Source organism: Oryx dammah, unplaced genomic scaffold (assembly GCF_014754425.2).
Source record: "Oryx dammah isolate SB20612 unplaced genomic scaffold, SCBI_Odam_1.1 HiC_scaffold_23, whole genome shotgun sequence".
Lineage (NCBI taxonomy): Eukaryota > Metazoa > Chordata > Mammalia > Artiodactyla > Bovidae > Oryx > Oryx dammah.
The window spans coordinates 9,361,790-9,389,480 of NW_024070207.1; the positions used below are offsets into that span (position 1 = coordinate 9,361,790).

The following is a 27,691-nucleotide window of genomic DNA, read 5'->3' on the forward strand; positions in this document are numbered from 1 at the left end:
AATCTGATTTGACAAATCATTCAACTGAAAAGTATTGTACTGATTTTATTATATAGTCTTAACTCAACAGTGGCTTTCAGCTTTATCTATCTATATAACATAAAAATTCCCAAGTATTTTGAGACAAATACTTTGCCTCTATTTTCCTCTGAGCTGAGGTGTACATTTATACCTGCTAAATTTTCTTTTATTCTATGTGGCCATTCTTTTCACTTGTCCTTCCAACCAGTCAAGAGCTCTCCAGAACCAGGTCATCTTCCAGGAGAATTGGTAAACTAAGTTTCTGAGCTAGCCAAGCTGAGGTCCAAATTGCAGCCAGCAGAGGCAATAACTCTTCTGAAAACCCACCTCAAAGCAGCTTCCTTAACATGCTTCTGTTCTGCCCTGTTTTTCCAGAGGTCATCTGTTTATAGCTTCAGCCTAAACTCTTCCTTCTGAGAAACCTTAGTGAATGTGTTATCAAGGAAGACAATGCCTCACATTAAGTCATGCTGGTAAGTTAATGGGAGAGAATATCCTCACCTAAGAAGATTGTTATTTCCTGAAGGGATAAAACCCCACCAGGGAAAACCCCTGTGGTACTTATAGTTAGGGCTGGTTTACCAAGGTTGATAACACAATTCTGACCAGAGGAGGAAGATAGAGTGCATTTATTCATTTCCGAAAGCTTTGTGGGTAGATGTGCATCTTTCTGTAATCTGCAATATTAAAGTTTCACAGACTCTGAGCTGGACAGAGGTGCTAACCCTGAAGAACCTCTCCAGAATCCAAGTTCCTGAATCTTCCTTGCTGCCTGCAGAGGCTCCAAACCACCTTTTGACAATGGGAAACTGGGTGGTTAATCACTGGTTTTCAGTTTTGTTTCTGGTAAGTGATTTTTCACTTTCTATTAATTACTCTTAGAGTAAAGAGATGTTACGTTTGTTAATATGTGTACAGTTACTGGAAAAGGAAAAATTCCATGATAATATTGAACTTTTCAAGGTCAGTTATCACTGAAAGGTCCAATCCTAGGATTGCATATATATGTTTAATATACTTTTCTGTGTATGATGTATTTCAGTATTTAAAAAATCAGTCCATCTCCAGAAATTGATTGATAAAGAGACAAGAATATAAACCACAAGTGTTTGGACTTTCAATCTGTTTTTTTTTTTCTTCTCTTTTTCTTTTCCATTTCACTTCTAACTACTGCTATGGAGCACTCATTTCTCTTCATTCTTTCTATCCTGCTCACACCAATAAATCATCAAATCATTGAATGTTTGAGGTAGAAGTGATCTTAGAGATTATGGCCTAGCACTGTCCATTAGAAATATAATGTGAAGTCACATATGCAATTTTAAAATTGTCTAATATCTATGTTTGGATGTGAGAGTTGGACTATAAAGAGGGCTGAGTGCAGAAGAATTGATGCTTTTGAACTGTGGTGTTGGAGAAGACTCTTGAGAGTCCCTTGGACTGCAAGGAGATCCAACCAGTCCATCCTAGGGGAAATCAATCCTGGGTGTTCATTGGAAGGACTGATGCTGAAGCTGAAACTCCAGTTTTTTGGCCACCTGATATGAAGAGCTGACTCATTTGGAAAGACCCTGATGCTGGGAAAGATTGAAGGCAGGAGGAGAAGGGGATGACAGAGGATGGGATGGTTGGATGGCATCACCGACTCAATGGACATGGGTTTGTGTAAATTCTGGGAGTTGGTGATGGACAGGGAGGCCTGACGTCCTGCAGTTCATGGGGTTGCCAAGAGTCGGACACGACTGAGTAACTGAACTGAACTGAATACCTATGTTGAAAAAGGTAAGAAGAAAATGGTGGAATGAATGTCCAGTAATATATCTTGTTTAACCCAGTATATTTAAAATGTTATCCTTTAAACTGTAATCAATATGAAAATATTAATGAGATAATTGATATTATTTTATTTTTACTGTTTTTGAAATCCAATGTGTATTTTATACTTACAGCACATCTCAATTAAAACTAAACATATTTCGTGTACTTTGTTGCCACATGTGGTTAGTGGCTATGGCTTTAGGTAGTGCAGAAAGAAATCAACTCTTTGATTTTACAAGGGAAAGTAAGATCCAGATGTCACACAGTGAATTGGTTGCAGAGCCATCACTCAATTCCAGCTCCCCAGTGTTCAAGCCAGAACTCCTTTACCACACTACATGTACCCAATCCCCTTCTCCTAACACGCTCTCTAACTGAACTCTAGCTTCCTTTCTGCTGTTAACTGACTGACCAAGATCAAATTACTTATCTTCTCTAGACTTCAGGTCACTTGTATTATAGATGGGGGAGGATTAATGAAAACTAGATTACATATAAATATGAGTGTTTCTAGCTCGAAAATCCTCTTTTTATAATCCCTCTCTTAGGTGATGATGATTTAAATATCTTTCCACCTTGCACCAATCTCTTCAGAGGGCTCAGACTTCTTTTCATCTCTGACATGTGCTCCTTTGCTATTTTTTTTAATGAAAAATAAATTACCCCCCAAATACTTTTACTTCTCTTTCCTGCCAGGTCTTCTACTTGACTTTCTTTTCCATTCATAGTGGAGGAAATTATAGTCTAGGTGGGGAAGGGAATGGAATTTCTTACAGATGTCACTGTATTTCATAATTCATCTTTCTTGCAGTTGATTATTTGGCTGACACAGTGTTCTTTGCCTCTGTGTCCCTGTCAGATTCTGAAATATTTTTGCTCTCTCTAAATAGGGTTCTCTACCTTGTCTTCTAAACTCTTAAATTATCTGTGGCTTTCACCTCTCTTTTTCCATTAAGGTCAAAGATCTCTGGAAGACACACAACTCTGGAAAGGGTGTGTGGGCAAAGAATGAAGAAAGAAATTGAGTGGAAAAGCCAGTCTGGTGATGACACAGCCAGAATTTATTGAGCTTGTACAGTGCACTGAGCATTGTATTAATCACTTCACATGTACTATTTCATGTAACATTCACAGCATTGCTGTCGTGTAGATATTGTTATTATCCTCATTTTATAAGTGAAGAAATTGAATTTCAGAAAAGTTAAATCACAGATCTAAGATTACAGAGCTAGAAAGTGGTGGAACTAGAATTTGAGCCCAGGGAGTTTGACTCCAACATCGTGCTTCAAATCACTATGTTATGATGCTACAGGTATGTGACTGGTCCAGATCTAGGGAATCTGAATGGGCCATATTCTAGACTAAAGGCCCTCTACCCATAGGGCTGAGATGGTTCTGGACCATCCTAGGGCTATAGATATATATTAGAGGTATGTATTCCAGTGCCCCTAGAGTCCTGATCAATTACAGACTTTGTTCTCCAAAGCAATGGGGAGTAGGTTCCAAATTTCTCTCTTTGCCAATGGAGACAGATCTTGGGACAGACAAAGTCTTAAGCACTCAAATGAGTCCACACCAATGATAGGTTAATTTGAAGAAAAGAATTGCAACCTAAAAACAGGGAAGTGTACATCAGGGTATAATTAAAGAGGCAGGCCCATCTGGAATGGTTTATTCCCTTCAGATGGGTATTGTTACAGATGTTGAATTTATTCTTTGTTTCTTTAGAAATCCATTTATTCACTTATTGCCATCTTCTAGGTGTAATAGTTTGAATGATCTGGTCCAGAAGTTGATGAATGTTTTCTGCAGAAGGCTAGATTGTACAATTTTAGGCTTTGTGGGCCATATGTTCTCTGTCACAATTTCTCAACACTTCCATTGAATCACAAAAGCAGTTATAAACAATACAGAAATAAGTAGGTGTGGCTAAGTTCCAATACCATTGTATTTATAGATACTGGAATTTGAATTTCATATAATTTTTGCATGTCATGAAATATATTCTTCTTTTGATTTTTCTAACCATTTAAAAATGGGAAAAAATATAAAACTCATTCTTTAGCCTGTAGGCTGTACAAAACAGGTGGTGAGCTAGATTTGGCCTATGAGCCTTGATTGGCTGACCTTGGTGATTAGCATCATTAGTGCATGTCTTGAAGTCCTGACTCACTTTGAAATTAAGTTTACTCATTTAAAATGAAAACAGATATAGGATTTTCCTGATGATCCAGTGGCTAGGTATCTGCACTTTCACTGCAGAGGTACAGATTAGATCCCTGGTCAGGGAAATAAGATTCCACATGCCTCGCAGTGCATGCCCTCTACCAAAAAAAGAAAACATAAACACAAAATAGCCAAATGGTGAAACAATTCTTTACCCCTTTTCTACTCCTTCCCATACCCAAATTTTACTTTATTCCTGCTTCATTTTTCTTCCTCTAGGTTGCTTGGTTGGGGCTGAATGTTTTCCTGTTCGTGCATGCCTTCTGGTCATTTGAGAAGGCCACCAAGTACTACTACACAAGACAAATACTGGGGGTGAGTATCGCAGTTGTGATGTGGGAAAATTTCTCTGTTTTTTCTTGTCTATAACTCTGGCTCCTTTGTGACCCAATGCCCTCATTTCCCCTAGAGTTAGGGTCACCAGAAAAAAAACTTCAGGCTACCCAGGTAAATTTGAATTCCAGAAAAATAACAAATCTGTTTTATTTATTTTACTTATTTATTTTTGGCTGTGCTGGGTTTTCACTGCTATGTGGGCCTTTTCTCTAGTTGTGTTGAGCCAGGGCCACTCTTCTTTGCAGTGCCCAGGCTTCTCACTGTGGTGGCTTCTCTTGTGGAGCACGGGCTCTAGGGCGTCTGGGCTTCAGTAGTTGCAGCTCCCAGGCTCTAGAGCACATGCTAAATAGTTGTGGCCCCTTAGTTGCTCCACCACACGTGGGATCTTCCCGGAACAGGGATCGAACAGGTGCCCCTTGCATTGCAAGGCGAATTCTTAACCACTAGACCACCAGAGAAGCCCCAAATCTTTTTTTTTTAGTTAGTATTTATTTATTTGGCTGTGTCAGGTGTTAGTTGTGGCATGAGAGATCCCTCCTTGTGGCTCTGCGGTGCACGGGCTCTCTCGTTGTAGCACCTGGGCTCAGTAGCTGTGGCGGGTGGGTTTAGTTGCTGCGTGGCAGGTGGGATCCCAGTTCCCCTCACCAGGGATTGAACCGGTGTCCCCCTCCCCCATTGCAAAGTGGACTCTCAACCACTGGATCACCAGGCAAGTCCCAACAAGTATTTTTGGGGGGTATCATTTATTCCAAATATTGCATGAGACAGGGGCATATCAGAAAGTGATTCATTTTTTAAAGTTCAAATTTAGCTGAACATCCTATATTTTTGTTTGCTAAATCTGACAGCCTTATCCAGGGCACACTCCACGGCTCCAATAATGAAAACACACAATAAAGAAATATTGAGTAATTTTCAAACCGGTTTCCATAGAAATTCAGGTGTCCCTGCAGAGTGTGAGGGGAAAGCTAACAGGACAGTGTCCCTACATCAACCAAAGCAGCATTTATCTGTCTTGTGGATTCCTGCTTATGATTTTAAGAAAGAGTTTGGCTGAAAATAAACGAATGAACAACTTGAAAACCATTGCTGTGGACTGATCTCACAGAAAACTACCTATCAAACAAGAGGGATACTTGGTGTGGCGAGTTTTGTGGAGTGGGTGGTGTTGCCAAATTCAAGGCCTGTAGAATGATGGGGTCAAGTCAGAGTAACAGGATAGAGAAGCCTGGGGAAGGAGCAGATTATAAGGACAGGAGAAGAAGGGTGCAGTGAGTATGGCATGTTGGCATGGAAGTGAAGAAGAGGAAGCTTGGAGATGAGGATGGTTCTCTCACAGGCTCGTTAATCTGGCCACTGCCTGGTTAAAGAAACAAATTTGACTGTTAACTCTTGTCAGTTATTCAGTAACATGTAAGGATTTGAAGAAGTCACTTTCATCTTGATGGTGCCTTGTTTCATTAGCTTTCCAGGAAGACTCACCCAGTGTACATGTTTAAAGACAGCTTGTTTCCTTTGTGTGTATGCCCAGCAGTGGGATTGCTGGGTCATAAGGCAGTTCTATTTCCAGTTTTTTAAGGAATCTCCACACTGTTTTCCACAGTGGTTGTACTAGTTTGCATTCCCACCAACAGTGTAAGAGGGTTCCCTTTTCTCCACACCCTCTCCAGCATTTATTGCTTGTAGACTTTTGAATTGCAGCCGTTCTGACTGGCATGAAATGGTACCTCATTGTGGTTTTGATTTGCATTTCTCTGATACTGAGTGATGTTGAGCATCTTTTCATGTGTTTGTTAGCTATCTGTATGTCTTCTTTGGAGAAATGTCTCTTTAGTTCTTTGGCCCATTTTTTATTTTTGCTTTTATTTCCATTACTCTCAGAGGTGGGTCATAGAGGACCCTGCTGTGATTTATGTCGGAGAGTGTTTTGCCTATGTTCTCCTCTAGGAGTTTTATAGTTTCTGGTCTTATGTTTAGATCTTTAATCCATTTTGAGTTTATTTTTGTGTACGGTGTTAGAAAGTGTTCTAGTTTCATTCTTTTACAAGTGGCTGACCAGTTTTCCCAGCACCACTTGTTAAAGAGATTGTCTTTAATCCATTCTATATTCTTGCCTCTTTTGTCAGAGATAAGGTGTCCATAGGTGCATGGATTTATCTCTGGGCTTTCTATTTTGTTCCATTGATCTATATTTCTGTCTTTGTGCCAGTACCATACTGTCTTGATGGCTGTGGCTTTGTAGTAGAGCCTGAAGTCAGGCAGGTTGATTCCTCCAGTTCCATTCTTCTTTCTCAAGATTGCTTTGGTTATTCAAGGTTTTTTGTATTTCCATACAAGTTGTGAAATTATTTGTTCTAGTTCTGTGAAAAATACCATTTGTAGCTTGATAGGGATTGCACTGAATCTATAGGTTGCTTTGGGTAGTATATTCATTTTCACTCTATTGATTCTCCCAATCCATGAACATGGTATATTTCTCCATCTGTTAGTGTCCTCTTTGAGTTGAAAGAGACACGTGTACCCCAGTGTTCATTGCAACACTGTTCATAATAGCCAGGACATGGAAGCAACCTAGATGTCCATCAGCAGATGAATGGAAAATAAAGCTGTGGTTACATACACACAATGGAGTATTACTCAGCCATTAAAAAGAATACATTTGAATCAGTTCTAATGAGGTGGAAGAAACTAGAGCCTATTATACAGTGAAGTAAGCCAGAAAGAAAAACACCAATACAGTATACTAATGCATATATATGGAATTTAGAAAGATGGTAATGGTAACCCTGTATGTGAGACAGCAAAAGAGACACAGATATATAGAATAATCTTTGTGGGAGAGGGGGAGGGTGGGATGATTTGGGAGAATGGCATTTAAGCATGTATAATAACATATATGAAACGAATCGCCAGTCCAGGTTCAATGCATGATACTGGATGCTTGGGGCTGGCGCACTGAGACGACCCAGAAGGATGGTACGGGGAGGGAGGAGGGAAGGAGGGTTCAGGATGGGGAACACGTGTATACCTGTGGTGGATTCATGTTGATGTATGGCAAAACCAATACAATATTGTAAAGTAATTAACCTCCAATTAAAATAAATAAATTTATATTTTAAAAAAAAGAACTTAAAAAAATAAAGACAACTTGTCCTTTTTGAAAATCCTTGTTTCTTCATAATCAAACGATTCGTCTTGAGATCACAACTCATTTGAATGTTCTGTTCAGACTTATTTCACCCTGCTGTTTTCCATTTTAAATGTTGGTCCTTGATCCTTCTTTGGAAACTATAACTCCAAAGGAAGTATTAATTTGTTTAAGAAATAGTTTTTTACTAAGAGAATGATGTAATAAATGTGACTAACTATTAACAGAATTGCTTTATGATCAAAAAGTCAGCACCAGAAAAATGAATCATGCTGATATCCTGTGGAGATTTCATTTTGTAAAATCCTTTCTATAAAAAATTAACTATAAATGATACTGCTTTCAAGGAGATCAAATGATATAGAAGTGTTAGAATAAAATGTGAAGATCACTCTCCCATCACATTCCATGGAGATAACCTTTGTTAATGGTTTGACTTCTGTGTCTCTAAAGACACACTGATGTATACTCACAAATGCATCAGATATATAGGTTTTGTTTTTGAGAAAGGTAATATTTTATTCACTTATTCCATATAAACAGTAAAACTTGCTCTTTTTGGTGTATGTTTCTATGAGTTTTGATAAACACATTCAATAGAACACTTAAAAAAAATTAACCAAAGAAAAAAAAGGATCACATTGTAGATACTGGCTGGAAATTTCTTCTCACTCTTCTTGTATCTCAGATATCTCTCCATGTAAGTACATAACCAGTGATGTGCTGGAACTAGCAGTTGCCAGTTGTGCATCTCTTCCCAACCCTACGTCCAGTGCTGTTTAATGACATAAGGTTGGTATCTTGAAATCTGCCATGGTGGGAGTATTTACAACAGGCAAATTGACAAACACTGGAAATCAAGAATCTCCCTTCCCCTGAAAACTGGTTGTGAAGCATTTACCAGCCTTACACTATTGCATATAGATAACGCTCATTCTTTTAAGAGAATAACAGTTCATGGCATTGAAGCACCATAATTTATTTAATCACTCCCAAGGGTAAGTCTTAAATTTATGCTTCCTTTAGGAAAATACAGAGTTATTTTATTCAGAGGAATGAGTTTAAATCCATAGTCAATGAAGCATTAATGACAGTTGCAATTGAATTAAAACATCAGTTATTGTTAGTGTTGAAAAGTGAACATAAATGGGTGTATTTCAATGTGCAGCTATGGGGAAAAAAAGATTTTCTCTGAAAAAAAAATCATCCCATACAGATATCCTCAACAGAATATGAAGCTGTGAAATTGTAGTCCTCTATTTTTCAATTCAATTGTCAATTTAGCTTTAAGGAACCTCTGTGATTCAAATAAGCAAGCGGTGGGAACTAATGTGGAAATGCAGGATCTTTGAGATGAGCAGAGGAAATTTACTCAGAAACAGAACAGGCTATCTCTACCGAAAACAGTTGGGGTGTGACTCAGCAGAGGGAGAAAACACAGGTCATGTGGAAGAGTCAGAAATGGAAAACAGTAGGGCAGCTCATGTTCACTGTACTGCCAGCCATTGTAAGCCATTATGGATGGAGGCAGATCTTGACCTGGCTTATTAAACCAGTGTCTCGTTGTCTGGGTTTAGGTTGTGTGGAAAAAGAGTCATTGTGCAAAAAGATGATTAGAAAACAGTGGGTGGTGGTGATGATTTAGTTGCTCAGTCATGTCTGACTCTTGTGACTCCATGGACTGTAGCCCACCAGGCGCCTCTGTCCATGGAATTTTCCATTGTTGCCATTTCCTACTCCAGGGGATCTTCCTGATCCAAAGTCAGTGACAAATTGTTTATTGTAAAAACCAATTGCATAACTAGAGGGGTCCTTTTTCAATACCATGGATTACTCTGTCTAGTGAAGCCTACCTACCAACTCCCTTTCAGAATAATATTTTTAAACATAGTCAATAAAATACATGGGATTATAATAGAAACCAATTATATTGAAATATAATCAAAATATGCAATAAAACAAATTTGTGATAGAGTAATATATCTATCTGCTTCGTTAGTTGTTGTGGTTTAGTCTCTAAGTCATGTCCAACTCTTTGACATTCCATGGACTTTAGGCTGCCAGGCTTCTCTGTCCTTGGGATTCTCCAGGCAAGAATACTGGACTGGATTGCCATTTCCTTCTCCAAGAAAAAGGCAAAGAAATTGTTAACTGCCTCATCTTCTTCCTTTTAGCAAGTCACTGACAGGCATAAATGTAAGGGTGGCCAGTCAGATGAAGTGCAACAAAAATTGTCTGGCTGCTGCCACCACCTTTGTTGCTGCTGTGAAATTGTCATACTACATTGTATGCAGTCCCAAGTACATGGAGCTGACTCAGAGACCAGTTGTACAGTTGAGGAGAGAAATCGAAATTAGCTACCACAGAGTTGAACATATTCTGTCCAGTCTATACCTAATCAAGCCTGTTTCTTGGCTCAATACTTTGAAGCACTGATTCCTTGTCTCCTTTTCTGGCAGCTTCTACTATTAGATCAGATGTGGTCCGCTGGAGGAAGGAATGGCAAACCACTTCAGTATTCTTGCCTTGAGAACCCCATGAACAGTATGAAAAAGCAAAAAGATAGGACACTGAAAGATGAACTCCCCAGGTCAGTAGGTGCCCAATATGCTACTGGAGATCAATGGAGAAATAACTCCAGAAAGAATGAAGGGATGGAGCCAAAGTAAAAACAACACCCAGTTGTGGATATGACTGGTGATAGAAGCCAGGTCCGATGCTGTAAAGAGCAATATTGCATAGGAACCTGGAATGTTAGGTCCATGAATCAAGGCAAATTGGAAGTGGTCAAACAGGAGACGGCAAGAATGAACATCGACATTCTAGGAATCAGCGAACTAAAATGGACTGGAGTGGGTGAATTTATTTTTTTATTTTTTTTAACTTACATAATAGGTTTATACTTGACATAGTACTTCTCACCATGGAGATGTTACTCAGTTAATATAAACATTTTTTGTTTTTGTTAAACAATAGATGTCTTCTCCATTTCAATGTCAATATATATTTTTTTACATTAACTCTCTCCATTTCAATGTGTTAGATACATTGAATACATTTTCTGAACTTTTCCCCACACAGAGATAAGTGTTAATTTCTGACCAACTGTATTTAATGTCTAGGTACAGTACTAACTTGGGAGATAACAAAACAAAAAGCCAATAAAAATATGGAGAAAAAATTCCTCAATGATGCAAGAGGCAGTGATTATAACTGAACAGTGGCAATTTCCTAGGATTCTGGGCAAGAGTTTCCTTCTTCCTACTGAGAATTCTGAAACTATGAAATATTACTTATGCAAATTTCAGCAAATGCAAATTACAGATGGCATTTTTCAGTGCATTATCTGTTGTGACAAAAACATGTTGTTTTCCCTTAAACAGAGTATATCAATTTGTTCCTTTTCATAGGAAAATAACCAATAATATGAAACTTCTCTATTAACTGTTTCTTGGCAACTTTCAGACACCAAAGCTCAGTTCTGAAACTCAATAGCACAAAGGTTTGCAGAGGAAGGTTTGATTCAGGAGGCCCTTCAAAGTCACATCTGTCCATTTCTTTCTCGTGCATACACCCCCAAACAAGCACAAATGCCTGTAATGCTGAGAATCACACCTAACAAGAGAGCAATTGCATCTCCGGCTTCTACTGCTTCAACAACAGGCAGCACCAAAAGCAATGAAAAGAGGACTAGGAACAACTGTGTTGAAACTGAGATCATGATGTGGCTGGTTCTTGAAGGATGAAGATCTCAAAGAAGGCGGTACTGAATTCAATCTGACTCCCTTCCAGCAGCTCCGGATGCTGAGGCTAAGAGATTCCACATGACAGCGCCTACTTCAGGGAAGCAGCCATTACAGAAATGGTGGAGTGGGTAAATTTAACTCAGATGACCATTATATCTACTACTGTGGGCAGGAATCCCTTAGAAGAAATGGAGTAGCCATCACAGTCAACAAATGAGTCCAAAATGCAGTACTTGGATGCAATCTCAAAAACCACAGGATGATCTCTGCTCATTTCCAAGGCAAACCATTCAATATCATGGTAATCCAAGTCTATGCCCCAACCAGTAATGCTGTGAATGCTTCTAGAAGACCTACAAGACCTTTTAGAACTAACACACAAAAGGATGCCCTTTTTATTATAGGGGACTGGAATGCAAAAGTAGGAAGTCAAGAAACACCTGGAGTAACAGGCAAATTTGGCCTTGGAGTACAGAATGAAGCAGGGCAAAGGCTCATAGACTTCTGCCAAGAGAATGCACTGGTCATACCAAACACCCTCTTCCAACAACACAAGAGAAGACTCTACACATGGACATCACCAGATGGTCAACCCTGAAATCAGTTTGATTATATTCTTTGCAGCCAAAGAAGGAGAAGCTCTATACAGTCAGCAAAAACAAGACCGGGAGCTGACTGTGGCTCAGATCATGAACTCCTTATTGCCAAATTTTGACTTAAATCAAAGAAAGTGGGGAAAACCACTAAACAATTCAGGTATGACCTAAATCAAATCCCTTATGATTATACAGTAGAACTGAGAAATAGATTTAAGGGCCTAGATCTAATAGACAAGTACCTGATGAACTATGGATGGAGGTTCGTGACATTGTACAGGAGACAGGGAGCAAGACCATCCCCAAGAAAAAGTAATGCAAAAAATCAAAATTGCTATCTGAGGAGGCCTTACAAATAGCTGTGAAAAGAAGAGAAGCGAAAAGCAAAGGAGAAAAGGAAAGATATACCCATTTGAGTGCAGAGTTCCAAAGAATAGCAAGGAGAGATAAGAAAGCATTCCTCAGTGATCAGTGCAAAGAAATAGAGGAAAATAATAGAATGGGAAAGACTAGAGATTTCTTCAAGAAAATTAGAGATACCAAGGGAACATTTCATGCAAAGATGGGCTCAGTAAAGGACAGAAATGATAGGGACCTAACAGGAGCAGAAGATATTAAGAAGAGGTGGCAAGAATACACAGAACTGTACAAAAAAGATCTTCACGACCCAGATAATCATGATGGTGTGATCACTCACCTAGAGCCAGACATCCTGGAATGTGAAGTCAAGTGGGCCTTAGGAAGCATCACTCCGAACAAAGCTAGTGGAGGTGATGGAATTCCAGCTGAGCTATTTCACATGGAGATGTTGCTGTGAAAGTGCTGCACTCAATATACCAGCAAATTTGGAAAACTCAGCAGTGGCCACAGGACTGGAAAAGGTCAGTTTTCATTCCAATTCCAAAGAAAGGCAATGCCAAAGAATGCTCAAACTACTGCACAATTTCACTCATCTCACATGCTAGCGAAGTAATGCTCAAAATTCTCCAAGCCAGGCTTCAGCAATACATGAACCATGAATTTCCAGGTGTTCAAGTTGGTTTTAGGAAAGGCAGAGGAACCAGAGATCAAATTGCCAACATCCGCTGATCATCGAAAAAGCAAGAGAGTTCAGGAAAAACATCGATTTCTGCTTTATTGACTATGCCAAAGCCTTTGCCTGGGTGGCTCACAATAAACTGTGGAAAGTTCTGAAAGAGATGGGAATACCAGACCACCTGACCTGCCTCTTGAGAAACCTATATGCGGGTCAGGAATCAACAGTTAGAACTTGACATGGAAAACAGACTGGTTCCAAATAGGAAAAGGAGAACGTCAAGGCTGTATATTGTCACCCTGCTTATTTAACTTCTATGCAGAGTACATCATGAGAAACGCTGGGCTGGAAGAAGCACAAGCTGGAATCAAGATTGCCACAGGAAATAACAATAACCTCAGATATGCAGATGACACCACCCTTATGACAGAAAGTGAAGAAGAACTAAAGAGTCTGTTAATGCAATTGAAAAAGGAGAGTGAGAAAGTTGGCTTCAAGCTCAACCTTCAGAAAACGAAGATCATGGCATCCGGTCCCATCACTTCATGGCAGATAGATGGGGAAACAGTGGAAACAGTGGCTGACTTTATTTTTTTGGGCTCCAAAATCACTGCATATGGTGACTGCAGCCATGAAATTAAAAGAGGCTTACTCCTTGGAAGGAAAGTTATGAGCAACCTAGATAGCATATTAAAAAGCAGAGACATTACTTTGCCAACAAAGGTCCATCTAGTCAAGGGTATGGTTTTTCCTGTGGTCATGTATGGATGTGAGAGTTGGACTATAAAGAGGGCTGAGTGCAGAAGAATTGATGCTTTTGAACTGTGGTGTTGGAGAAGACTCTTGAGAGTCCCTTGGACTGCAAGGAGATCCAACCAGTCCATCCTAGGGGAAATCTGTCTTGGATGTTCATTGGAAGGACTGGTGTTAATGCTGAAACTCCAATACTTTGGCCACCTGATGCAAAGAGCTGACTCATTTGAAAAGACCTTCATGCTGGGAAAGATTGAGGGCAGGAGGAGAAGGGGATGACAGAGGATGAGATGGTTAGATGGCATCACAGACTCAATGGACATGAGTTTGTGTAAACTCTGCGAGTTGGTGATGGACAGGGAGGCCTGGCGTGCTGCAGTTCATGGGGTCACAAAGAGATGGACATGACTGAGTGCCTGAACTAAACTGAACTGAACTGATGTATGCTGTTGACCACCCAAGGAAATAATTTTGAAATTCTGTTCTTAGAAGTTCTCCCTTCTCAAATCTCTACCTAAGTTTAAATTTTTACTCTGAGAGGTTTCTTTGTTTTTTTTTTTTCAGTTATTAAAGGGATCTTAAATATAAACAGTTAATTTTTTATTGTTTTTATTACATGATTATCACATACTTATAACTGCAACATTAGAAAGTATAGAAAAGAGAAAAATAGTCACTATAATTATAACTCAAAATATTGAAGCTATATTTAAAATACAATATATATATATTCAAGATTGTTTTACAAATGATGAACTAAATTCACAATTGACTGTATTAAGCAAAAATCCTGAATGCAAAGTGTTACATTCATAGAATTTATTTGTCAAATCACTAAATCCTGTTCTCTTTCATATTGATAAATGTGTAGTCAAACATTTCCAAACCACTATCAAGAGGATTTCTCAATTCAATATTAAGTTTAGCAAATTTTCTGTCATTTGTAAACAGAGAGTTTGGACTCATTGTCCGGGTCTCAGACAAGTGTACCAGGCCCGTGCTCACCTGCTAGATGAAGAGATGAAGCAGCTGATGGTTTCTTGTCTCCTCTGTTCTAGTCAGCGCTGGCCTGGGCCCGAGCCTCTGCTCGCTGCTTGAATTTTAACAGCATGCTGATCCTTCTTCCCGTGTGTCGAAATCTGCTGTCTTTCCTGAGAGGCACCTGCTCAGTGAGTCCTAACCACTTGTAGGTCATCTTTCACATTAAAGACAAAAGACTCTGTACAGCTCAGTAGGACAGCTCAACACCAAACCCCTAGGAATGGAAGCCAGAGATCTCCTTTGGGGGGTGAGGTTAGGGGGTGAGCAAGAGTGGGTGGGTATTGGCATGCTTTATGTAAGACATGTTGGTTATATATTGAAAGTGAAAGTGGTAGTTGCTCAGTTGTGTCCAAGTCTTTGTGATACCATGGACTGTAGGGTCCCAGGCTCCGCTGTCCTTGGAATTCTCCAGGCAAGAATACTGGAGTGGGTAGCCATTTCTTTCCCCAGGGGATCTTCACAACCCAGGGACTGAACCTGTGTCTCCTGCACTGCAGGCAGATTCTTTACCATCTGAGCCACCAGGGAAGCCCATATAGTGAATTTCATAAAGCTGCCTGGAGACACCTAACCATGATCATTTCACATTTGTAGTTTTATAGGAGTACCCTGAGAAAGCAACTGGATCACAACCTCGCCTTCCACAAACTGGTGAGATATATGATCTGCCTACACACAGGTAACTGGGGAAACAGATGAACCTGCAGGCTTCCAGACATTCAGAATCTAGTTTCATTCATCCATGTGTATAAACATTCAAAATATATTTATTGAACACCTGCACTATTTGTCAGGCACCATTTTAGACCTGCTTTCATGGAATTTACATTCTATTCCTTTGGGAGTGAATATTTAAAAAAAATCTTAATTCTCTCTGTAATCATTATTGGGCACTTTATGTGGACTCACCATTCTGCTTGGTACCACATGTAGGATTTTCCCTTTCTAGTGAGGCATGCCTCCATGATGTTTCTGAGACAACTTTCACATTTCTCTCCATCTTTCCATTTAGCTATTCACATCATTGCACACCTGTTTAATCTTGAACGATATAGCAGAAGCAGACAGGCCATAGATGGATCCCTTGCTTCCATTCTCTCCAACCTACCTCTTCAGGAGAATTATTCATGGCTAAATCCCATCCAGTCCCCAAACATGGTGAGTTGATTCAAGGGAAAAGCATCTGGGATCTGAACATGAGCAGGAAGGTCATGGTGTCCTTGGTGGACATTGTGTCTGGCTGAAATTTCTCCTTTCATAGACAGTGGTGTATGTGACATTCACCAGCATTGCTGGTCTCACTGGAGTGATCATCACAATGGCTCTGGTTCTCATGGTGACTTCAGCTATGGAATTTATCCGGAGGAGTTATTTTGAGGTCTTCTGGTATACACACCACATTTTTATCATCTACTTCATTGGCTTAGGAATTCATGGTCTTGGGTAAGGTCCTCAAACTCCCATTTTTCATGCCCCGGTTCCTGATTTGCATAATTCTTTGCCACATATTGTCCTTTTTTCTGCCTCAGTGGAATTGTCCGGGGTCAAACAGAAGAGAGCATGGCTGAGAATCATCCTCACAAGTGTGCAGAGGTTTTTGAGAAATGGGATGATCCTGCCTCCCACTGCAAACCTCCCCAATTTGAAGGGCTCCCTGCTGAGGTACGACCAGGACAAGGATAGTAGACTCTTGCTAGGAGATGTTATTGTCATTGTTGTTATTATCACTCATCTTATAATCATTATTAGTTCAGCCTGGTGCTGACTCCTATGGAGGACATATGCTATAGGTTATTCATCTTATGGCTGAATGCTTGTGCTTTTTAACCAGCATCTCCCAATTTCCCTCACCTTCCAGCTCTCCCTTACTACTTTGTTTTTGAGTTCAACTTTTTTTTTTCAAATTGAAGTATAATTGACTTACAGTATATATTAGTTTCAAGTGTACAACAGAGTAATTTGGTATTTTGATATATTATGAAATGATCACTGTAATAAGATGACATCTGTCACCACAGAGAGTTATTAAAATATTATTGACTATATTCTGCATGCTGTACATTACATCTCCGTGACTTATTTTATAACGGAAAGTTTGTACCTTTTAATCTCCTCACCTATGTTACGCTTTGGTTATTCAAGGTTTTTTGTATTTCCATACAAACTATGAAATTATTTGTTCTAGTTCTGTGAAAAATATTGTTGGTAGCTTGATAGGGATTGCACTGAATCTATAGGTTGCTTTGGGTAGTATACTTATTTTCATTTTATTGATTCTTCTGATCCATGAACACATATATTTCTCCATCTATTTGTGTCCTCTTTGATTTATTTTTCATCAGTGTTTTATAGTTTTCTATATATAGGTCTTTTGTTTCGTTAGGTAGATATATTCCTAAGTATTTTATTCTTTCCGTTGCAATGGTGAATGGAATTGTTTCCTAATTTCTCTTTCTGTTTTTTCATTGTTAGTGTATAGGAATACAAGGGATTTCTGTGTGCTGATTTTATATCCTGCAACTTTACTATATTCATTGATTAGCTCTAGTGATTTTCTGGTGGAGTCTTTAGAGTTTTCTGCTTAGAAGATCATGTCATCTGCAAACAGTGAGAATTTTACTTCTTCTTTTCCAATATGGATTCCTTTTATTTCTTTTTCTGCTCTGATTGCTGTGGCCAAAACTTCCAAAACTATGTTGAATAGTAGTGGTGAGACTGGGCACCCTTGTCTTGGTCCTGACTTTAGGGAAAATGCTTTCAATTTTTCATCATTGAGGATAATGTTAGTTGTTGGTTTGTCATTATAGCTTTTATTATGTTGAGGTATGTTCCTTTTATTCCTGCTTTCTGGAGGGTTTTTATCATAAATGGATGTTGAATTTTGTCAAAGGCTTTCTCTGCATCTATTGAGATAATCATATGGTTTTTATCTTTCGATTTGTTAATGTGTTGTATTATGTTGATTGATTAGTGGATATTGAAGAATCCTTGCATCCCTGGGATAAAGCCCACTTGGTCATGATGTATGATCTGTTTAATATGTTGTTGGATTCTGTTTGCTAGGATTTTGTTAAGGATTTTTGCATCTATGTTCATCAGTGATATTGGCCTGTAGTTTTCTTTTTTTGTGGTATCTGTGTCAGGTTTTGGTATTAGGGTGATGGTGGCCTCATAGAATGAGTTTGGAAGTTTACCTTCCTCTGCAGTTTCCTGGAAGCGTTTGAGTAAGATAGGTGTTAGCTCTTCTCTCAATTTTTAGTAGAATTCAGCTGTGAAGCTATCTGGTCCTGGGCTTTTGTTTGCTGGAAGATTTCTGATTACCATTTCAATTTCCCTGTTTGTGATGGATCTGTTAAGATTTTCTATTTCTTCCTGGTTCAATTTTGGAAAGTTCTACTTTTCTAAGAATTTGTCCATTTCTTCCACATTGTCCATTTTATTGGCATATAATTGCTGATAGTAGTCTCTTATGATCCTTTGTATTTCTGTGTTGTCTATTGTGATCTCTCCATTTTCATTTCTAATTTTGGTGATTTGATTTTTCTCTTTGTTTCTTGGTGAGTCTGGCTAATGTTTTGTCAATTTTATTTATCTTCTCAAAGAACCAGCTTTTGGCTTTGTTGATTTTTGCTATGGTCTCTTTTGTTTCTTTTGCATTTATTTCTGCCCTAATTTTTTAAGATTTCTTTCCTTCTACTAACCCTGGGGTTCTTCATTTCTTCTACTTGCTTTAGGTGTAGAGTTAGGTTATTTACTTGATTTTTTTCTTGTTTCTTGATGTAAGCCTCTATTGCTATGAACCTTCCCCTTAGCACTGCTTTTACAGTGTCCCATAGGTTTGGGGTTGTTGTGTTTTCATTTTCATTTGTTTCTATGCATTTTTTATTTCTTTTTGATGTCTTCTGTGATTTGTTGGTTATTCAGCAGCATGTTGTTCAGCCTCCATATGTTGGAAATTTTAATAGTTTTTCTCAAGACTCTACTTTAAAAAAAAAAAGGAAAAAAGTTCATAGATACAGAGAACAGACTGGTGGTTATCAGAGGCAGGGGTTGGGGAGTAGGCTAAATGGGTGAAAGTAGTGAAAAGGTACAAATTTCCAGTTATGAAATAAGTTCTGAGGACTTAATGTACATGGTGACTATAATTAATAATACTGTACAGGATATTTGAAAGGTACCAAGAAAGTGAATCTTAGGCTTTCTCATGACAGGAAAAAAATTTTTGTAACCATGCATGGTGCAGAATGTTAACTAGATGTACTGTGGTGATCATTTTGCAATATTTACAAATATTAAATCATTATGTTGTACACATAAAGCTAATATGTTATATGTCAATTATATCTCAATACAAAAAAAAATAAAATTAAGAAAAGACAGTTTGGTCTCTAAAAAAATCTATATAGTATGCCATTTTTATAATTTTCTCCCTTAATAAATAGTCATGACTATACTTATATACTTTGTGCATGCCTTAATTATTCCTTTATGCTCCATTTCCTAGGAGTAAAATTCCTGTGTCAAAGAGAATGAATACTTCCAAGGCTGTTAGATGTGTTGCCAATTTTCTCTTTGGGAAGATGCTACTTATTTGTACTTCCCAGGTACACATGTGAATGGTGCACATCTATTTCTGTGCATCCCAGTTAATGGTGGGCATCATTGTTTAAAGCTGTTTTCCAGTTTGAGAGGCTAATATGCTATTTTGTTTTAATATTCATTTTCTCTGATTACTTTCAAAGCTAACATTCCCCCCTAGCCACTTCTTAAATATATTTTTTCATGTCTTCTGAATCATCTGGGGATTTTTTTCCCAAATAAGAGGTAGTTTCAAATTTTAATATGCCCCTTCTCAGGTTTACTGGCCCTGTTCTCTGCCCCCTTTTTCCCCAGAGATACCCAAACAGCTGATTGCCTGAAACAGCATAAGAAATCTCTTTCCACAGAGTTCCAATGTATTGTGATCGAGCAATTGTGCAAAAATAAACATGACTTAGCACTGCTAGGAAATACATTTTTCAAAGCCCCTGTGGGTATGGAAGCAACCTGCTGCCTTTGAGAAGATCTAAGGGATAGAAAGGCTTTTTAAAAAAGTAGACAAGGTAAAAAGTGTATTACTATGTTAGATGTTTTGAGCACCTGAGAAAAGAGGTGATGAATAAATACCAAATTTTATATATTGCTGTTATCAATAGTGTGAGCCACACAATTTTTTGTTTGCCTTGTTTTTGATCATCTGCTTCTATTTCACATCAACCTTCTTTGTTGGCTTTTCAGATTGGACAAGTTGTCCTGGAAGAGAGTCTTCAGTTTTTTTTTTTTTTAAAGTCTTTACAGCATTGCTTCTGTTTCATGTTTTGGTTTTTTGACTGAGAGGCATGCAGGATCTTAGCTCCTTGACCAGGGATCGAAACCATGCCTCTTGCATTGAAAGGTGAAGTCCCAGCCACTGGGCCACCAAGGAAGTCCCAGCCTTAGATTGTTAAAATTAAACTTTAAATATAATTTTAAAATATATATTATTACCATGTAGTTTATTTCTGTGCTTTTCTCTTGTTTCCTGGTGAGACTTGTAAAATTTCAGGAAATGATCTGCTTTATGAGTAACAGATTAGTAAAACTGTTGTAGATCACTCCTTTCCATTTCCGTCAAGTTTTGGTGAAATTAGTGGCTTAATAATGATATACGTCACTCAAAAATATTTATTTATTGAATGAAGGAATGAACTGCTACACAAATAAATCCTAGAGAAGAGATTAGTGTGTAACCTCGCTTTTTATTGTGTCTGTGTGCAGTCTTGGAGATGGATCCTTGCACCAGGCATTCTTTACATCTTTGAAAGGATCCTTCGATTTTACCGCTCTCAGCAGAAGGTTGTGATTACCAAGGTAAAGAATATGCACTTTCTTCTTGCTGTGCTAAGAGTTCTGTTCTTCCTGATTATAGAAATAAATTGCCATGTTGTCACCTTCACAGGAATAAAAAAGAACTTGAGGGCAATATATTTGAGTTCCTCTGGTGCTGGACAGAACTGGAGAGGTTTGGCAGAAATCAGCATGGGTCTATGTCAGAAGTTGCTAACAGGCAGTCTATGCCATATCTCTGTAGCCTGTCAGGCTCCTCTGTCCATGGGATTCACCAAGCAAGAATACTAGAGTGGGTAGCCATTCCCTTCTCCAACACTTTGGCCACCTGATATGGAGAGCTGACTCATTGGAAAAGACCCTGATGCTGGGAAAAGATTGAGGGCAGGAGGAGAAGGGGATGACAAAGGATGAGATGGTTGGATAGCATCACTGACTCAATGGACATGAGTTTGAGCAAACTCCAGGAGATGGTGAAGGACAGGGAATCCTGGCATGTCCATGGGGTTGCAAAATGTCGGACATGACTGAGCAAATGAACTGCAACAACAACAATCTAGCCCACAGACATATTTTGTTTGGCCCTTACACTGATTGTTTAGAAAGTCAAATTGGTCGCTAACATTTAGAAATCTGGATGGAGGCTTTCACATCAAAAAAATGTCATTTCTTGTTGGTTTTCCAGCTTATCCAGTTGTAGCACAGGGAATTGTATTCAATATTTTGTAACAAGATAGAATGGAATTTAATCTGAAAATAGTAACTAAATCACTTTGCTATATACTTGAAACTAACACAATATTGTAAATCAACTATGCTTCAATTTAAAACTGGCATTTCTAGCCTCTCTTGAAGAATCAAGCAACTTGATAATGCTGAATCTCCACTCCATAGTGCAACCATTGTCTGGACTTGGTAATTGCTGCCCCGTTCAGAAAGGAGTTGTTTGCAATTTACTGTCATCACCAGCCCTCCAGCTTTACTCATTTACTTTATCTGCTTGCCCTTGTCGCCATTTGAATTTGCCTCTTTTGGCCTCTGTGCTTCGTTCATAGGTTGTCATGCACCCATCCAAAGTTTTGGAATTGCAGATGCACAAGCATGGCTTCAGTATGGAAGTGGGACGGTATATTTTTGTTAATTGCCCCTCAATCTCTAACCTGGAGTGGCATCCCTTTACCCTGACCTCTGCTCCAGAGGAAGACTTCTTCTCCATTCATATCCGAGCAGTGGGGGACTGGACAGAAAATCTCATAAGGACTTTTGAAAAACAGTATTCGCTAGTTCCCAGGTAGGTCCTTAAGAGCAGTAGAGACCCAGACCAGAATGCAGACAGGCAGAAAAGAGAAAGTAATTCGTCACTGAACCTTAAGTCTGGTGAAAATGGAATATGATTAAAATAAACAAGCAACGAGGCGTGGAGCATATGCCTCTGGGAGGACGTTTGAGGTTGCAGGTAGAGGTGAGACTTCACTTTTGCCCATTGTCTTTTGCCTTCTGCCAGGATCCAGGTGGACGGACCTTTTGGCACTGCCAGTGAGGATGTTTTCCAGTATGAAGTGGCTGTGTTGGTTGGAGCGGGAATTGGGGTTACCCCCTTTGCTTCTATCTTGAAATCCATCTGGTACAAATTTCAGCATGCAGATCAGAACCTCAAAACACAAAAGGTACACTCCTGAGTAACATTTTTCATCTGGTCTGAGCCTGACAGGTCCATGGTTTTCATGGGCTAAGCATTTTACAATTAGTAAGAGAGTAACCTCTCCTAGCCAAGGCATCCACTTCTGCAGACTTGCCATAAGAACCGGCTCTTCATCTTCAACTGGAGTTTAAAAGCACCTTGAACTGAAGCTGATGTTTGAGCTCTTTCCATAAGGGAAGTTGTCAGGACTCTGGATATTAATGCCACTTGAGGTCAGCAGCTCTGTAGAAGTGATTTTTTCCAGGTCACTCTTAGACTTGATCAACAAATATAGTGTATATGTGCATAATCATGTCACCATAGTGCACATTGTAAGAGGCACTTAATAAGGCTATATTCTCTTTTGCTGATTCCAGATCTATTTCTACTGGATCTGCAGGGAGATGGGTGCTTTTGCTTGGTTCAATGACCTATTGGCTTCCCTGGAACAGGAGATGGAGGAATTAGGCAAAGTGGGTTTTCTAAACTACCGTCTCTTTCTCACCGGATGGGACAGCAACTTTGTGAGTTCAAACAACACACTAATTCCCTAAGATGAAGGTCAGATTAAACATAATGCATGCTGAGCAGAAATAACCATCTTATGATTTCCTACCTGCTCTCACCTTCACACCCATGTTTAAAAGTGGCTTGAAGGAAGGGCAGCTATCAAGACCTGCTTTTTCTAACTTCCTATTTCTCCAACTCCAGGCTGGTCATGCAGCACTAAACTTTGATAAAGCCAATGACATCCTGACAGGTCTGAAACAGAAAACCTCCTTTGGGAGACCTAAGTGGGACAATGAGTTCTCTACAATAGCTACCGCTCACCCCAAGTAAGTGTATTCTCCTCTAGTTGGTTGATTTTGCAGAATTAGGTTTAGGAAAACTATTACAGCATGTTGAAGACTCTTGGGAAAAGATCTCTGGGGCTAAAACTATTTGCACCAATCTTAGATTCTTGCTTAAAAGTGAGGAAATTTCATCTGAGGTTTCAGCCAAATAGGGGTCTTGATCTTGTAATTGATGAGAAGAAGTTTGTTGTCCCCACCTGCATTCGAACAGTGAGGCAAAGAAACTCAGTTCTGGCTGTATTACCAAATAAAAAAGAGAACTAGAACCATTCAAATGCATTGTTTTCGGCCAAAGCAATTCTGAAGAAAAATAACAAAGCTGGAGGCATAACTCTCCCAGACTTTAGATAATACTACAAAGCTACAGTAATCAAAACATCTTGGTATTTGCACAAACATAGAGATCAATGGGACAGAACAGAAAGCCCGGAAATAAACCCACACACTTAGGGCCAGTTAATTTTTGACAAAGGAAGCAAGAATATACAATGGAAAAAAGACAGTATTTTCAGCAAATGGTGTTGGGAAAGCTGGACAGCCTCAGGTAAATCAGTGAAGTTAGAATGCTCCCTCATACTATATACAAAAATAAATTCAAAATGGCTTAAAGACTTAAATGTAAAACACGACACCATAAAACTCCTAGAAGAGAACCTAGGTAAAATATTCTTGGACATAAACCATAGTAATATTTTCTTAGATCAGGCTCCCAAGGCAAAAGAAATAAAAGCAAAAAAAAAAAAATAGGATCATATCAAACTTTAAAGCTTTTGCACAGCAAAGGAAACCATAAACAAAATGAAAAGACAAATATCTGGGAGAAAATATTTCCAAGCAGTGCAACTGACAAGGGCTTACTTTTCAAAATATCCAGACAGCTTATACAGCTCAATATAAAAAAAAACAACTCTATTAAAAAATGGGCAGAAGACCTAAATAGCCATTTCTGCAGAGAAGGCATACAGGTGACCAACAGGCACATGAAAAGATTCTCAGCATTGCTAATTGTTAGAGAAATGCAAATCAAAACTAAAAATCAAGTATCACTCACACCAGTCAGAATGCTGCTGCTGCTGCTAAGTCACTTCAGTCGTGTCCGACTCTGTGTGACCCCATAGACGGCAGCCCACCAGGCTCTGCCATCCCTGGGATTCTCCACCCAAGAACACCAGAGTGGGTTGCCATTTCCTTCTCCAATGCATGAAAGTGAAAAGGGAAAGTGAAGTTGCTCAGTCGTGTCTGACTCTTCGTGACCCCATGGACTGCAGCCTTCCAGGCTCCTCCATCCATGGGATTTTCGGGCAAGAGTACTGAAGTGGGGTGCCATCGCCTTCTCCGACCAGTCAGAATGGCCATCATCAAAATGTCTAAACAAGTAGCAAATGCTGGAGAGGGTATGAAGCAAAGGAAATCGTCTGACAGTAGTAGTGGGAATATAAACTAAAGCCACTATGGAAAGCTGTATGGAGGTCTCTTTAAAACTAGAGTTACCATGTGATTCAGCAATCCCACTCTATGGCATATATCCAGAGAAAAGTCTAATTTGCAAATATACATGCCATCCCAATGTTCATAACAGCACTGTTTACAATAGTCAAGACATGAAAGCAACCTAAATATCTATTGATAGATGAATGGATAAAGAGGGTGTGATACACATACTCACACACAATGGAATACTACTCAGATAATGCCATTTGCAGCAACATGGAGGGACCTAGAGATTACCATACTAAGCAAAGTAAGTCAAAGATATATCAGTTATATGTGGAATCTAAAACATATGGTACAAATGAACTTATTTATAAAACAGAAATGGACTCAGAGACAGAAAACGAACTTATGGTTATCAAAGGGGAAAGGGGAGGGGGAGGAATAAATTGGGAGTAGGGGATTAACTGATACACACCACTATGTATGGGCTTCTCCAGTGGCTCAGTAGTAAAGAAACCACCTGCAAGGCAGGAGCCACAGGAGACGTGGGTTCAATGCCTGGTCAGGAAGATCTCCTAGAGGAGGGCATGGCAACCCACTCCAGTATTCTTGCCTGGAGAATCCCATGGACAGGGGAGTCTGGCGGGCTATAGTCCATGGGGTTGCAGAGTCAGACATGACTGAGCACAAAACTAAATAACTGATGACCTGACCTGTTTTCTGAGGGGTTTTCAGACACGCTGGAACATGAGAAGCAGTCATAAAATCAGCCATTCAGATGGGAAGGAGATTAAGCTGATTGTATTACATAAATTCCTGAGACTAAGCGCCTGCTCTACTCACTTGCAGGATTGTCATGAATAATAGGCAAGACAATATATAAAAAGTGCCCTGTAAACTGGAAAGCAGCATATAAACAAGAGATTGTTAATTATTGTGTCAGGTTGACCATAGTTGAAGCTGCATTAAGGAATGCTTACATTATGTGGGAAAGGAGAAAGATGAGCCAGGGAAGTAGGAGTGTGTGGAGAAGCTGCTGCTGCTGCTGCTGCTGCTAAGGCGCTTCAGTCGTGTCCGACCCTGTGCGACCCCATAGACGGCAGCCCACCAGGCTCCCCCGTCCCTGGGATTCCCCAGGCAAGAACACTGGACTGGGTTGCCATGTCCTTCTCCAGTGCATGAAAGTCAAAAGTGAAAGTGAAGTCGCTCAGTGGTGTCATGTGGAGAAACAGTGTCACAGAAAGAGAGGATGTAGTAGAGGAGTGTTGTCAACATTGTCAGAGGAATGGCAGGGTCCAGCGAATGCTTAGTTTAAGGATGATCTAACCATACTTATAGACAGATCAGGAGCCAGTAGATAGGAATAAAATAAACATGCAAAATAAACATGCAAAAGGGGTTTCTCCCACATTGTTTACGGGAATGGGAAACAGTGCACCACTTTGGGAAAACTCTGGCATTTCCTCAAAATGTTAAATTCCATCACCACATGACTCAGCATTTTGACTCCTAAGTATATACCCAAAAGAAATGAAAACATATGTCCACACACAAACTTGTGTATGAATGTATGTAAAATAGCCAAAAACTGTGGAAACAAAAGTGTCCATCAACAGATGAATGGATAGACAAAATATGATATATTCACACAAAGGAATATTATTCAGTTGTAAAAAGGAATGAAGTACTGTTATATGCTACAACATGGGTGAACCTTGAAAACAGTATGATAAGTGCAAGAAATCCAACACAAAAGGCCACATATCATTTGATTCCAGATTAGGCAAATCTAGAGACAGGAAGTAGATTTGATTATCTAGGGCAGGGATGGGGGCAGTTGGCAGAAAATGGCAAATGACTGCTAATGTGTATGGGTTTTTTGAGATGAAAATGTTCTCAGATTTTGCACAACTTGGTGGTTATACTAAAAAGCACCACCTGCACACTCTAAAAGAGTAGATGTTATGTCATGGGAATTACATTTCAAATAAAAGAGAGGAGAGGTAGATATGAAGGAAGGAGAGTGAGGCCCAGAGCCTAGTTAGAAAGAGTATCTTTGGCAAGAAGAATCACCACCTCTTCAATGTGAGAAAACACTGAATGGCTTTAACAGCAGCTAACATAAGCACTTGCTATGTGCCAGGCATTTTTCTAATTGCTTTACACATGTTGTTTTTGTTTAAACCTCCAAACAAGACTATGAGCTGGATACTATTTTTAGCCCCATTTTACAGGGTCGGGGGGAATGGTGAAAGATTACGAAACTTGCCTAAAGTCATACAGCTGGGACAAATGTCAGTACGGGGATTAGAACCTAGACAGCCTGGCTTTAGAGTCTAGTAGTTCATAGTACACTGCTCTCCATATCCTATGGGTTATGTAGAATAGGCAAGGCTAAGTACTGAGAGAGTTAAGGGCTGGAAGCATATTGGGGATTGCAAACAGAAAAGGTGAGGTGAACATAAAGAACGTGAGACCGTCAATAACTGAATTTTTATGTAACGTTGGTGGGAGGAGAGGCATAGCAGAGGTAGAAAACATTCCCACAAACCATCAGCAGCCTTTGCTGCCTTCTAGCTCTGGCTACCATTCTATTCTTGCAGGTCGGCGGTGGGAGTCTTCCTATGTGGTCCGCAGACTTTGGCAAAGAGCCTGAGCAAATGCTGTCGCCAGTACTCCAGCCTGGATCCTAGGAAGGTTCAATTCTACTTCAACAAAGAAAATTTCTGAACTACAGGAATAAAGATAGTAACCTGCATTTAAGTCTCTTCATCTTCAACAATTTACTTGGTTTGGTTATGTTGAGGCAACCACTTAAAAACAGTAACATATTTCTTTCAAGCCTGGCACTCTTTTTTGATTGGATTCAACTTAGTCATCACTGAGCTTCATGGACCTAAGAACTTCAGAAGTTATCATAATTGCAAAGCCCATGGATTCTTTCTTTGGAAATCATTGTAAATCCTTCTGGAATGCCCTGATTGCAGCAAGGCCTGATAGCAGATGCGGTTGACAGTTACATAATTTAACCTCGGGTGATTTTGTTGATTCCAAGTGTTAACCATATCCTGGACTCTGGGTCATTCTCCTAGTCCTCCTACCCACCAAGAAAATTTCTAAGTAAGGTGATTTTTTT

General features: G+C 39.4%; 2 protein-coding genes across 4 annotated transcripts; one reads left to right on the top strand and one right to left on the bottom strand.

Moving 5' to 3' along the window:
- The first annotated feature begins 804 nt into the window (after nt 1–804).
- On the top strand, nt 805–27,691 carry NOX1 (NADPH oxidase 1). Of its 3 annotated transcripts, XM_040264965.1 has the most exons (13): nt 805–867; nt 4,285–4,380; nt 14,739–14,849; nt 15,316–15,400; nt 15,734–15,879; nt 15,983–16,164; nt 16,251–16,383; nt 20,518–20,610; nt 21,642–21,877; nt 22,091–22,253; nt 22,645–22,791; nt 22,979–23,103; nt 27,159–27,691. In XM_040264965.1, the coding sequence occupies exons 1-13, from the start codon at nt 823–825 to the stop codon at nt 27,283–27,285; spliced, it is 1,689 nt and encodes a 562-aa protein (XP_040120899.1). In that variant the 5' UTR covers nt 805–822; the 3' UTR covers nt 27,286–27,691. The 3 variants fall into 3 exon arrangements, with proteins under 3 accessions (XP_040120899.1, XP_040120898.1, XP_040120897.1); XM_040264964.1 differs by lacking the exon at nt 22,645–22,791 and having other exon boundaries at nt 823–867; XM_040264963.1 differs by lacking the exon at nt 14,739–14,849 and having other exon boundaries at nt 823–867.
- LOC120881322 (small integral membrane protein 30-like) lies at nt 10,431–11,389 on the bottom strand. Its single transcript, XM_040264966.1, has one exon. The coding sequence runs from the start codon at nt 11,268–11,270 to the stop codon at nt 11,091–11,093; it is 180 nt and encodes a 59-aa protein (XP_040120900.1). The 5' UTR covers nt 11,271–11,389; the 3' UTR covers nt 10,431–11,090.

Bases quoted from the DNA above. Each gene is read 5' to 3' on its own strand.
- NOX1 (XM_040264965.1), top strand. From the start codon at position 823: ATGGGAAACTGGGTGGTTAATCACTGGTTTTCAGTTTTGTTTCTG. The intron at 16,165-16,250 runs GTAAGGTCCTCA...TTTCTGCCTCAG, and splicing joins TTAGGAATTCATGGTCTTGG to TGGAATTGTCCGGGGTCAAA. The intron at 16,384-20,517 runs GTACGACCAGGA...GTCTGTGTGCAG, and splicing joins TTGAAGGGCTCCCTGCTGAG to TCTTGGAGATGGATCCTTGC.
- LOC120881322 (XM_040264966.1), bottom strand. From the start codon at position 11,270: ATGATCTCAGTTTCAACACAGTTGTTCCTAGTCCTCTTTTCATTGCTT.